General features: G+C 34.5%; 2 protein-coding genes across 2 annotated transcripts in view; one reads left to right on the top strand and one right to left on the bottom strand.

The window, feature by feature from the left end:
• The window catches only part of LOC114331047 (cerebellar degeneration-related protein 2), a 168717-nt gene that overhangs the window by 73144 nt on the left and 81121 nt on the right, over positions 1–14452 (bottom strand). The gene's annotated exons all lie outside the window — the stretch shown is intronic.
• On the top strand, positions 5506–13421 carry LOC114335541 (neurogenic locus Notch protein). Its single transcript, XM_028285822.2, has 4 exons — positions 5506–5524; positions 5691–5799; positions 9242–9495; positions 10111–13421. The coding sequence occupies exons 2-4, from the start codon at positions 5705–5707 to the stop codon at positions 11214–11216; spliced, it is 1455 nt and encodes a 484-aa protein (XP_028141623.2). The 5' UTR covers positions 5506–5524; positions 5691–5704; the 3' UTR covers positions 11217–13421.

The raw sequence follows: 14452 nt of genomic DNA on the forward strand, positions 1-14452 counted from the left end.
TGTTATAATAGATAAATTAATTAATTATAACAAAACAAAAGCAAGTCTGACATTTAATAATGCGTTAGTTCGATGGCTCTACTCGAGTTACTTGGGAACAAAAAAAGAATGAAGGAAATTTCTCCATGGGAAGCCGAGAAAATGCATTTTTTTTAACGTATACCGATTTTGAACTTTGAGGGTTACATTTTCTCCAACCTAATTTTTGATTGGAATTTTGCTATTTTTGGCAATTTTCACACGTATTATCGATAGTTTTTATTATAATAATATATGTTATGAGTATTTTAAGGATATGAAAATTGGTGTAGAGAAGGAGGAAAAAATAAAAAGGTGATGGTTTGAAAATTATGATCCTATTGTTTATATATTTACTGTAAATTCCGATCAAATTTGACCGGTCGTATCTCAGGAACTACTCATCATAATTAAACATTTTTTCTTTTAAAAGAAGCTCCCTGTCGCTGTTTTTCGAATGCCGGTTTTACAATTTAATTTAGTTTAATATTTGCCGAGATATTATATTTGTTTTTAGGCCAAAAAATTGTTTATAATTTTAAAATATTCCTGAGGCCGCTTAAATAGTCTAATTTCAATTCTGTAAAATACATTAGATAGGTATAGTGTCTTTTTATGGAAAAATCATAGTTATTCTTATGCATCTTAAATATTGTCGTTATTATAGCGACCGTAAATTTTTAATTAACAATTCAATTGTTGCTAAACTGTTCATTTAATTTCCATCGGCTTCTGGAATTATAACCTATACGAAAAGAGCTTTTATATTACCAAGTTATTTAATTATTGATTAACAATTACTTATCTAAATTTTAGTTGAAAATTAAAGATTTTGTTGGAAAACCCCGCTTTTTACGGGGAAAGTTTTCGTCGAAGTGAATCGGGAAAAACACGTCTCTATGCAGAATTTAATTGCGGTGAATTTTTATTTGGATGTTTTTGGTGTAAAGTTAAAATCTTTGGAGTTATAGAGCAAAAATTGAAAAAAACACGATTTTCGGGCGCCATTTTGTTTATAAAAAAAGTAGCACACTATCTGCGGACTTTGCATACCTATATTATTAATACATACAATAATAAGATTCGATTTCAGCAATAAAATTGCTGGTAAATAACTTTTCCCAAAAATGGCCTATTCTCCGATAATCAGCCCAGACTATGTGTTGGTATGGTCTCCAGGTTAGAATTATTGTTCTGTGCCATTTGTTTAGATCGCTCCTAGCTACATGTCCAGCATATTCCCATTTCAATTTTAATTGCCAAGCATTGCTCTTTCTATCGCGTGTTGAGTGACTCAGTATGTTCATATTCTTTTTTGTGATTGTCCATGTTTGTGCCCCAAATGTTAATATCGGAATAATGCATGCATCAAAAACTTTAGATCTAAGATGTAGTTGAATTTGCTGATTTCTGAGTATATAGTTCAGTTTGCCGAATGCTACCCATGCTAACTTTATTCTAACTAAATTGGTTGCAAATACATAATTGCATTTCATCATCATCATTACCATGGCTTATTCACTCCTGGCGGAGAGTTTACCGCCCTTTTGGGCTTTCTGATTCATTTGTTGCGGAGAATCAGTCCGCTGTTGTCTTTAATTATTATAGCAGCGTGTTGTGTGACTCGGCCCTGTCTACAATTTTCCTCCATTATTTCCGGTCCTTAGACCTCTCCTTCCAATCAATTGTAGATTCTTAGATTCTTTATGTATTCTAAGACTTGATCTCTCCATCTTGTTTTGGGTCTTCCCTTTGGGTCTTCAGCCAGTTATTCGCTTTAGAGAAGAATCTGAGTTAGCTCTTTCTGTGTGTCCCAGCTGCCTGAGCCTTTGCGCCTTCGCGAACTTGATAGGTCTTCACACCCTGGACGGTTTCTTAAAATTCTTCATTGGTTAACCTTCTAAATTCGCCTACACCTATCCTCACCAGTCCCATTATTCGTCGAATTAGCTTTATCTCTAAGATTTCTAACTTCATTTCATCTTACTGTGTTAAGTTCATCTTCTCTGCACCATAGGTGATAACTGGCCTGATTGCGGTCTTGTAAATTTTTAATTGGGTTGTCTTACTAATATAATTTTCTTTTAAGAATTTTTGGTAGTTAATTAATTTAAGCTTAATTTCTTTCTTGATGTTCGTACTCTCTCGATGTTCGTACGCTTAATTTTTCTCTCTTGAACACTTGCGGTATTTCGTTTAGCTCTGGTTTATCTCTAGCCCTCTCTTCTTTGCTTCTTTATCTAGTATTAATATTATCTTCTGCATGGTTTCTAAGTCTCTAGTAATCAGTGCAATATCGTCTGCATACCCTATAAATTGGGCTGAAGTTTCGATAATAGTTCCCATAATTTTGGCTGCTCTTACTGCACCCTCTATGGCGATGTTAAATAATGTTGTTGACAGGAATCTCCCTGTCTGACGCCTACCTCCATTTGTACTTTATCTGAGGGGCCTTCCCTTGTTAGCATTCGTGCCTTGGATCCCTTCATCGTCATTTTCGTGAGTCTTACTAATTTTCCTTGAATGTCTAGTTGTTTCATATCATTAATTAGTTCCTCCCTTATTAGACTGTCAAACGCTTGCTTGTAGTCAATAAACAGTATATAGATCTACTCCGTGCTCGTAACATTTTTCGACGATTTACGTTACAATGTGTAGGTATGCGTTTGTTGTTGACTTACCTTCTCGGAATCCATGTTGGTATTCACCTATTTTTGTTTTCGTTTCTTTTTCTATTCTTTTTCTGATTAAAGTTGTTAAATATTTTGTACATTGTGTTTAATAGCGTGATTCCCCTGTAGTTGGTGAATTTTGTCTTGTCGCCTTTTTTAGGGATGGGACATAATTTTAGAGGTATACTATTGAATTTACAGTACATAAAATGCACATAAAAAAGCAAAGTGATGCAAACAGAGTACTCGGGGATTTTCGGGGTGCTTTATCCAGTGCGGATACAAAAAGAATATAAAAATTAAAACCGTTTGTTTTTAAAAGTCAGCTCTTTATGTCTTTTCAATAAAGAATTTAAATATTAAAATACCTATACCTATTATTAATTTACTTATAAATATAAACTCCATTCATAACCGACAATTGTTTTTATTTATTTCAAGATCGATTTACTATATTCTAATTGATCGTATTAATAGATTCCTACAGGCAAAAGACCACTCGGACGTCCCAGAATGCGATGGAGAGATAACATCCAAGCAGATCTCCGGAAAATTCCATTTGACCCTAGGTTGATGGAAGACCGAAAAAATTGGAAGAAAGTTGTACAGTCAGCCAGGATCCACCCAGGGTTGTAGCGCTACGTGATGATGATGAATTGATCGTATTATTATTAGGCATTGACGTTATTATTCGTCATTCTGAACACCAGATACTCCTAGAGGCTATCACTTTCGTCATATTCTTATTAAACATCCCAAAATCTTAAGAAGAGTGAGAGACGGGTGCATAATTTCACCACTGATATTCAATCTGTACTCACTCAAAGCACATTTTTGAAAAGGCTTTAAATGATATTGATGAAGACATATTAATAAATGGACTAAAGCTCAGTAGCCTGCGGTATGCAGATGATACGACAGTGTTTTCCAATACCACAGAAGGGCTGCAAAACATAATGAACAAAATAACGGAAATAAATAGTAGAACATATAAACACCAGCAAAACCAACCTGATGATCATCAGCAAGCAAAACATAACTGGAGCAAATCTGTATGTGAACCATATGAGAATTGTATGTGTCCCACAATACAACTACTTGGGAACTATGATATAATCAATGAGTCGTGGTACAATACCCAAGAGATTAGATGTCGCATCGGAAAGGCAAAAAGTGCATTCTTGACTATGAGCTCTGTGTTCAAAAGCCATGACCTCACCCTAGAAACAAAAATATAGCTCCTTAAATGTTACGTGTACTCAATGTTTATATCGATGCCTCAGAAGCCAATCGGTGTAAGTCAATAAGTGTTTAAAATGAGATACTAAGATGTTTCTGAAAGTAGTTGCAGAAATATATATAAGTAGTTTTTAAAAACAAATAAACCGTATTTATTTATCATAATATGGGTGATATATATTCATAAATACAAACAAGGATATAATAATATTATTATGATAATATATGTTATACCTCATAAGACATTTTTAGGGAGAATGTGACTTGCACCGTTTGACTTCTTTCTGAGGTATCCATATACAGAGTAGAAACGTGGACATTGACGGTGGAAATTCTATCAAAATTTCAGGGTTTTGAGCTATGGTTGTACAGAAGGATCCTGAAGACATCATGCACAGACAAAGTCACCAATGAAGAAGTGCTATGGAGGCTAAACATAACCGCAGAGTGGGTCAACATTGTGAAGGGTCATAAACTGTAGTACTTGGGATAGATAATGATAAATCAAGGCAGATATGAGCTACTCCAATGCATTTTGCAAGGTAAAATTAAAGGAAAAAGGGCCTCAGGACGAAGAAGAATATCCTTGGCTTGGAACCAACAAAATCTTCATAGCCAGAATGATTGCCAACGTTCGGAACGAACAGACACCCTAAGTAGAAGAAGAAGCCCCAAAATCTATCGAGTACTCTCTTTACATACATTTAGTGTCGGAAAACCTCAAAATTCCAGAAGCTCTTGTGTATACCAGTCACCCTGGGCACTAGGTTTTCCGAGGGACGGATCTGATCTCATATTCGTGTTCAGCAATCAAAAAAAAATCCGCGAACGATCTGTTTACATCAATTTAGAGCCGAAAACCATTGAAACTTCAGATGATGTACCTTAGCTGTAACCCTGGGCACCACGTGCTCCGGGGGTTGGTTCTGACGGGCACAAAAATCCCCCAAGTAATCTGTTTGCATCATATGAATGCCGAAAACACTCGAAACTCCAGAAGATGACTGGCCTTAGCAGTGACCCTGGACACCAGGTTCTCTGTGGTCCGTTCTGATGGCGTATTCATGTTCAGCGACCCCAAAAACCACCTAGTAACAAAATTTGGTTCTTAATATACTAATTTGGACATGTTTATGTACTTTTGAATGCATTTTATGTGTTTTAGTTCTAAATGTCCTGGTCTATAGGATGTTTATGACTGGCTCAATGGCGTTGGCACACTATTAATAACGAATTACGGTGGACCCAGATTCTTCACGTACCATGTAGGCTGGTACTGGTTCTTAGCGTTCTTTAATACCTTCATTTGAAAGTAAAATAAATTTCTAAATAGTTTTTGTTTTGTGAAGTAATTGGAGCTTATTGTTTACGCTCCAAGCGAGACGTCGATGCATTTATTAATGGTTTTCAAGGTCGTCTAGAAATATGCCGTTACTAGTTCTATATTTGTGTACATTTTTAGAGATTATCGTCTTTATTATTCACTTAAAATTACTTATAAAATTATTTTAATAAAAAATGAAATTTTTCAAACGGATAACAATTTCATCAGAATGTTTTCGGCCTTAACAGACCATTACCAGTGGACTCATAAGGTAGGAGTAATTATTTTTAAGACAAAACAGCTTAGAGGTAGCGTACATTTGGCATGATGACATGATTCTTTACTACTCTTATAACTAAATCAGGTTTCTTGTTTACATCATCTGAATTAGTTACTATATTCGGTTTTCCCATAATCTGATTTATTTTTTTTTAAAGAAATATGTACATAAATGTTGATGGACAATCTAAAAATCCACAGAGTTAATGCGATTGCGACCTTGGTCAGTGGAAAGTGTATCGGGATAATGAAAACAGTTTATGAAATGTAAGTTCAACATTTTAGTAGATAAATGATAAATAAGATCTGAAAGTTGAAATTTGTACTAGCTTTTTATATTTAATATTTACCTTTAAAAGAGACGCTTCAATAAATATACATAGCGATCAACTCTTGTGACAAAGTTCGTTATAACTATTATATTAGATACCTTTTTCGTCTCTTTTATAGATATGACTCTGTCTGTTTTTTCCAATGTGAATCCAGTAAATTGTCGTTTTACCCGTTTTTGTTGTCTTCCCACTGATCGTCTACCTATTAGGGAACCGTCTCTCGCCGTCTTTACCATTCTATTATTTGTTGTCATTCGGCTTATGTGGTCATTTCATTCTACTCTTCTGTTTCTTACCCAATTGTTAATGTTTTCGTTTTCCAGCTTGCATCTCCGTCGTACGTCTGTACTTTTAGCTCTGTCCCATAGCGTCTTACCATCGATTTTTCGAAAGGTTTTCATCTCCGTTGTTCCGAGCAATATTTTTGTCCTCTCTGTGCCAGGGGCCTGATTCTAATTAATTTCGAGGTCGCAATTTAATTTAGACTCTGCCATGACAGTCGCAATTTATAGCGATTCTTATTCATTTCGATATTTGTTCCAACTGGGGATATTAACGTTATCATTTTGACACTGATCAGAATTTGGGTTGGTCCTCCTGTTTATTGGAATTATTGGCTATGCAACCAACGCAACGTTTGTTGATAGTCTGGGCAAATTATCGAAAAAATGTAATTTTTGTTAAAACTTATTTACCAGCTATTTTATTGCTCAAATCGAATCTTAAGATTGCATACATTAGTAATATGGGGTATGACAAGTCCGCAGCAAGTGTGTTATTTTATTTATAAACAAATTAGCACTCCTAAATCTTCTTTTTTTTAATTAGTGCTCTGTAACTCCTAAGATTTTTCCTTTAAACCAAAAACACTCAAATAAAAATTCACAAGGTGTGTAATTTAGTTCTGCACAAAGTTATTTTTTTCCGATTTCCTTCAACAAAACTTTTACTCGTAAAATCCGAGTTTTCCCAAAAAAATCTGCAATTTTCAATTAAAATTTTAGGGAAGTAATTATTTATCAACAATTAAATAAATTGGTGACATGAAAGATTTTTTATAGTAGATTATACATATATCAGGAGGCCGGTGACAATCTAACTAATAGTTTAGCAACAATTAAAATGGTAATTAAAACATTTCGGTCGAAATAATAACCAGAAAGATTATGATATATCAGAATAACTAAGATTTTCGTATAAAAAACCACTATACCTATTCAACGTACTTTACAAAATTGAAATTTAACTATTTGAGCGGTCTCAGGAATGTTATAAAGAAACAATTTTTTGGCTTATACACAAATAGAATCAGTTAAAAATATTAGATTAAATTATATTAAGTTAACACTGTTGACAAGGGAACGACTTCTGTGCCCTTTTCGAAGAAAAAAAAAATTGAATTGCGATGAGTGGTTCCAGGTATAACCGATCAAATTACTCCGGCATTTGCGACAGAGTTATAAACAACAGGATTTCAATCTTTGAACCATTACCTTTTTATTTCAGTCCTATTTGTACATACAAATTTTCATATCTTCAAGACACTCATAACAAAAAAGATTTATGTCACCAAGTTATTTAATTATTCATAAATAACTACTTCCCTAAAATTTTAGTTGAAAATTAAAGATGTTGTTTGGAAAACCGGAATTTTCCGAGGAAAATTTCCGCCGAAGGAAATCGGAAAAAAATATCTATGTGCAGAAATAAATTACAGTTAATTTTTATGTGAGTGTTTTTGGTTTAACGTTAAAATCTTCTGAGTTACAGAGCAATATGTAATTGAAAAAAGATTTCGGAGCGCTAATTTGTTTATAAACCAAATAGCACACTTTCTTCGGACATTGAATAGCTATATTACTAATATATGAAATTTTAAGATTTGATTCCAGCCAGCAATAAAATAGCTGGTACATAATTATCCTTGTTTTATACTAATTTTCCCAGATTATTACCTTACATCTTTCATTGAGTTGATAATTCACGTTGGACACATTCTCAATTATTATATTTTTAATTTAATACTATTCTAGCTAATTCCTCCAAAACGAGCAAATTTCCATAAAACCCAGACATATTAATACCTTTTGCTTTAGTTTTCCTTGCAAGAAACAAACAAAACACATCTAAACTAAACCTAACCTCGCTTTCGGCCATTCATTCATGTCCGTGTCGTGTCACAATAATTTCGACTCGAAATTATAATTTCAACCACTTTTGAGGAGTCGATTCAGACATTCAGGCAACCTGCGGCTCTGTTTGCTCTATTCACTTGATCTTCCACTTCTGTTTAGAGCTTGCCGCAGCTACTGTTATATTAAAAAGTTTTACTACTATTTTTGTTTCCTTCATCTATTAGCTTCAGCTTAGTTGTTGTATCATCTGGACCACAAGCTTTGCTAATTTTAGCGTTTTTTATAGAGTGTTCTACCTCTGATTTCACAATATCTGGGCCGTCAGTACAATGTTCGATAGTAATATAAAATACAGGGTCATATTTAACATTATTAAGAAAATAATGTAGTTGCCTTTTGACTTATATTTGAGTTAATGACTAAGTTAGTTAGCCTTCTATCAATATACGAGGTACTATAGGGAGTGAAGTCCTTGTTGAGTAAAGGCCATGACCTAATAGAAGCTGACAGTAGGCGCTAGAACCTATTCGTAAGCTACAAAATACATACAATACACATAATACCTTCCAGTAGCAGTGGGGAAAGTATAAGATAGCAAACAATCTATTTAGAAGTCAAAACTTTGTAAAAACTACAGCAGCAAAGAATCAAAATCTTCTTCTTAGGGTGCCTGTCCATTCTGAACGTTGGCGATCATTCTGGCTATGACGATTTTGTTGGTTGCTATACGGAATAGTTGTGTTGAGGTCTTTCTATACCATCCTCTCAGGTTAGCAAGTCGGGATATTCTTCTTCGTCCTGGTGACATTTTTCCTTCAATTTTACCTTGCAAAATGCATTGAAGTAGCTGGTATCTGCCTTGATTTCTCATTATATATCCCAAGTACTGCAGCTTACGGCCCTTCACGATGTTGACTAAATCTGCGGTTGTGTACATCCTCCGTAGTACTTCTTCATTGGCGACTTTGTCTGTCCATGGTATCTTCAGGATCCTTCTGTACAACCATAGCTCAAAAGCCTGAAGTTTTGATAGAGTTTCCGCCTTCAGTGTCCACGTTTCTACTCCGTATAGAAGCACTGAGTACACGTAACATTTAAGGAGCTTTATTTTTGTTTCTAGTGTTAGGTCATGGCTCTTGAGCACAGAGCTCATAGTCAAGAATGCACTTTTTGCCTTTCCGATGCGTTACACATCACAATCAATTATAGTTAAAAAAAAATAAAATAATTTTTATTTTTTAGGTTTCAACTACTCCTAGTAGCTCTTTTTTGTTCTACAATTTCTGCAGATGATGGGTCTAAGTGCAAAGTTGAAGTTAAAATTTGGAATACCAAAATATATTGCCACAATTTAATATTAAATGATACCGAGTTGACTTTAGATGTACCAAAAATTTCGAATACTTCAAACCTGTATCTGAACCTTGTCAATTGTACGGGAAAAATAGATGAAACATCACTCTCTAATTTACGTGAAGTCACCTCAATTTATATGGGTACGTATAAAAATATAGAGGCAGAAATAAATGCAATTTTTTAATATTTTTCCAAAAATATTTGTTCGAAATAAAGACCTAACCAAATTTTATTATACAGAGTCACCCAAAAACTTTCTACCCACATTTTGTTCTTATTAAAACGATAAGTAACGATAATTATAATTATAATAATTCTCGTTTAGTATTCGGTACTTAGGGTATTGGATAGTAACGAGTATATCGTAACTTACTTACGTACCTACTCTGTTACGTTATTCCAGGATCTAAAGTAACGTTTAATAAATATAAATAATCTAATGGGTAACTGTGAGACTTGCAACACCCTTGCTGCAAGGCTAAGACCAAGATCAAGACCAAGACCGGGAGCGCAATACCAAGACCAAGACCATGTGTATTGCTGCAAGATCAATACCAAGACTGTCTATGTCTCGTCTTGTTCTTGCATTCGGTCAACACTACTCATTTTACGAATTTAGTCGTCGTTGATATTCGTTGTGGTACGAATGTCGTGATAGTGTCATCAAAAATCGACTGTTGTGTCATCCATACTGTGCGTGAACTATTTCCCAAGTTTTGTTTTTAATAAAAGTAACCCGTATTTTTCGTTTACAGTAACCCATTGGAAATACTTGTGCAACAACGTCACATGCGAGACAATCACAAATACAACATGTGTACAAACTAACTCTGGGTACAATTGCACTTGTCCAAAAACAACTACTGGGCCCAATTGTGAAATCAACTTGGTGAACGAATTCGACATTAGTCCCTCGCAGAAACACATCGGAAAAATTTGCGAAGTATTTGATCGAAGCGCACCAGAAGGCGTTGGAAAACCTGTGACACAGTTACAAGACTTCAACAAGACTTACACCATGGTTTTAGAAAAGCAACGGCAAGAATGTATTCGAAATAAATGTCATATAAAAAGAGGTAACATGCGCTGCGATGAAGAATGCAACACCTACGCTTGCGATTTTGATGGTTATGACTGTTCTTTGGGTATCAATCCATGGGCGAATTGTACTGCACCCACCAAATGTTGGGAAGTATTTATGGATGGTCGCTGCAATGAAGACTGCAACAATCCTCAGTGTTTGTTTGATGGACGAGACTGTGAGAAGAAACTGCAAGCTTGCAACCCGATTTATGATGCTTACTGCAAAAAACATTACGCCAACGGTTTCTGCGATTATGGCTGTAACAACGACGAGTGCAACTGGGACGGTTTGGATTGCGAAAAAGAACCACCAGAACAAGCAGATGGAGTTATAACAATGGTGATTTTAATGGACATGGAGAGCTTTAAAAACAACTTGGGCACATTCTTGAGAGACACAAGTCACCAATTGCGCACCACCGTAAGAGTAAAGAAAGATCAGCTAGGAAATGACATGATTTATCCGTGGATGGGATCAACACCATCAGACAACCAACAGGATGGTTACTTCCGAAAGAAACAACATGTAGTCTACTCAGAACAAGCACAAACTGGAGTCAAAGTATTTTTGGAGCTAGACAATCGGAAATGTGCATCGCTGGTAAAGAATTCGGACTTTTGCTTCCAAACAGCAAGTGCAGCTGCCGAATTCTTAGCTGCCAAAGCTTCCAAACACATGATGCCCTCGTCTTTTCCGATATATCAAGTAAACGGCACTCAAATAAATGCTCAAGCAAATGCTGACAAGTTGTTGCTACAGAATTCTGGCAGATTGTAGTGTTACAAAATTCTGACGCATTATTTTACTTAGTGCAATAAAATGATAATAAGTTATTCCTATAATATTCTAAAAAGTTGTAGATTTTGTTAGTGCTTTGGATTGCTACATAATGTCATAATGTACCGGGTGTCCCAATAAGAATGGCTCTCGGCCATATCTCAGGAGCCGTTTATAGTAGAGCTTTGAAATAAAAAATTTTATAACAAAAGTTGCCTCAGGAAAAGTCTGGAAATTATTTTCATAATTGTGGGTCCACCGCTAGAGGGCGTAATTGAATATCAAAAATAAAAAAATCTAAATTTTACAAAATTTTCCTAATGAAGGGGAACTGGAAATACGATTATTGTATTCTTCATCAAATTCTGCGCATATTTGAGTTAACAAGTTTAACTCTACCTTTGCAAATAAGAGGTGGGGGTGAGTGGGAACCTTGTTATAAAAAAATGGCTGTAAGTCCGGTTCTGCTAAATCAAATTTTGAAAACTGGGTCTTGTTGAAGACAGATCTTTTTCTTCAATGTAAGCGTGATAATTCTGAACCATCCTAATAAGTAATAAGCCAGCTGGGAGGCGTTATTTAATTTTTTTCAGAAATCTAGTTTTCTTTGGAAAATATTAAATACAAGTATGCATTTTTAATCATACTTTATAAAATTAGATTAAATTAGCAATAGAATAGCGAAAACCGCATGTCGATACCTTTTTTCTATCTCAAGATATCTCGAGAAACGTGTAAATTTTATACATAACTGTTACTATCACCGGTAAACTAAATTAATGAAAAGTAGTGTGCTGTGGAAAAAAACAAAATAACATTTTCCAGATGTCAACGTATAAAAATATAATTAATTAAAACAACAATATAAAGAGAAACAATACTATTAAAATTAAATATAACACAGAACAAAAAGAACTACTTAGTGACGACCTAAATATTCAAATTGTTGCCCATCATACACTACTCTAGAATACATTATCCAGAGAATACTAAACGCCATTCAAAGCATATCGAGAGCAGAAATTGAGACTGCTGTTCAATTTACTCTTGAAAGAGTAAATGTTTGCAACGAAAATGATGGGCAAAAATTTGAACGTTTATGTCATCACTAAATAGTTGTTTTTATTTCTTTGTAATAGGGCTTTTCAATGCTTCTGATTTGTTTCGAGCCTCTGTCATATGCCGTATAATCCGTGTATAATATTAATATACGAGATATGAACGAGGCTCGAAACAAATGAGAAGCGTTGAAAAGACCTAATATACGTTGACAGCTGGAAAATGTTCCTTTGTTGTTTCCATAGCACACTACTTTTAATGAATTTCGTTTACCGGTGACAGTAACAGTTATGTTTTTAAATTTACACGTTTTGTAAGATATCTCGAGATAGAAAAAATGTATTAACATGCGGTTTTCGCTATTCTGTTGCTAATTTTGTCTAATTTTGTAATATGGTATTAAAAATGCATGTTTGTATTTAATATTTTCCAAGGAACACTAGATTTCTGAAAAAAATTAAATAACGCCTTCTAGCTGGCATATTACTCAGTAAGTTGGTTCGAAATCATAACTTTTACATTGACGAAAAAGATCTGTCTTCAACAAGACCAAGTTTGTAAAATTTGATTAAGCAGAACCGGACTCACAGCCAGTTTTTCATAATAAGGTTCCCACTCACCCCCACCTCTTATTTCCAAAGGTAGACCTAAACTTGTCAAATCAAATATGCGTAGAATTTTATGAAGAATACGACGATCGGATTTCCAGTGCCCCTTCATTAGGAAAATTTTGTAAAATTTAGATTTTTTAATTTTTGATATTCAATTACGCCCTCTAGCGGTGGTCCCACAATTATGAAAATAATTTCCAGGCATTTCCTGAGGCAACTTTTGTTATAAATTTTTTTATTTCAAAGCTCTACTATAAACGGTTCCTGAGATATGGCCGAGAGCCATTCTTATTGGGACACCCGGTACATAATGTCAACAGATAGCTGTAAAGTACTTACAGAGTATAATTTTAATCAATGCTACACAGCACAGAGTTTGTTTTACTTCTTATATTATTAATGCTACAAAATGAACTGTTTCTGTTTCTATTCATTACTATAAATTACTAGCTAATTCTCGTAGATTCTAGTTGTTATGAAGTTACTGATTTATATTTTTAACACTTATATTTAAATAAAAACACTACTTAAGTTATATTATTCTACTATACACAATTATTGTTTAATTCATCCATTATTTACAAGAATTCATATTACTTTTAGGAGGTCAGCGTTTGACTCAGTGTAGCATAGCTCCATGTTAAGAGCTCTTGCAGAGTTCAGTATTGATCATAGGTACACAACTCTTCTTCGGAATATACAGGGTGTCCAGAAACTCTACCGACAAACGAATACAGGAGATTCCTCAGATAATTTTAAGACAATTTAGCTCAATTCACCTAGTCCGAAAATGCTTCCTAAGGGAGCTAGAGCTCTTTGAAAATGGCGTATTGTAATTAGTTTTTCTTACATAATGTTCGGAACTGTTCAATTTACAAAAACGAAAATCGGTACGTATATTTATCTTCCAGAGATAAATCGATTCCATCCATTGCGAATTTCTAGTACCGATCATAGGAGTCCGTTTTGGGTATGGCAACGGTTATTTTATCACAAAACTTTTTTGTCTTTAACTTTTAAGCATTTTTGACACTGGATTATTAAATTGTGAGATATTCTAGTACTAAAAGGTACTCTTGTTTTAAGTCGGTAGGATACACCGTTTTCTAGATAAACCGATTTAAAAATCTTTCGTTTTTTGAATTTGATTTTTTTTTTATTAAAAAAAAAAAGTTTTATTTTACCAACTTAAAGCAAGAGTAACTTTTAGTACTAGAATACCTCATAACTTGCTTAAGGGGATGGGTACCAGAGGTGTAACCAGAATGATCCTAAGGGGGGGGGTTACATCTACTTGAAGGCCTCTGGGGGGTATGGAATAATATTGGTGTTAGTGAGCGTATGGAGAGTAATGGTGAGCATATAGAGCTCAAAGTACATCCAAAAGGGGGGGGGGGGTTATAACCCCAAAACCACCCCCTGGTTACGCCTATGATGGGTACGAACTTTCGACTTCAATGCTATTTAAATGGGATTAATTTTTTTCGAATCCTGAGAAAACAAATGTATTTTTAAAAAATTTAAACGCAGAATGAAAGATTACGTTATTACCGAGGGTCGAAAGTC

Source organism: Diabrotica virgifera, chromosome 5 (genome assembly GCF_917563875.1).
Source record: "Diabrotica virgifera virgifera chromosome 5, PGI_DIABVI_V3a".
NCBI classification, from domain to species: Eukaryota; Metazoa; Arthropoda; class Insecta; order Coleoptera; family Chrysomelidae; genus Diabrotica; species Diabrotica virgifera.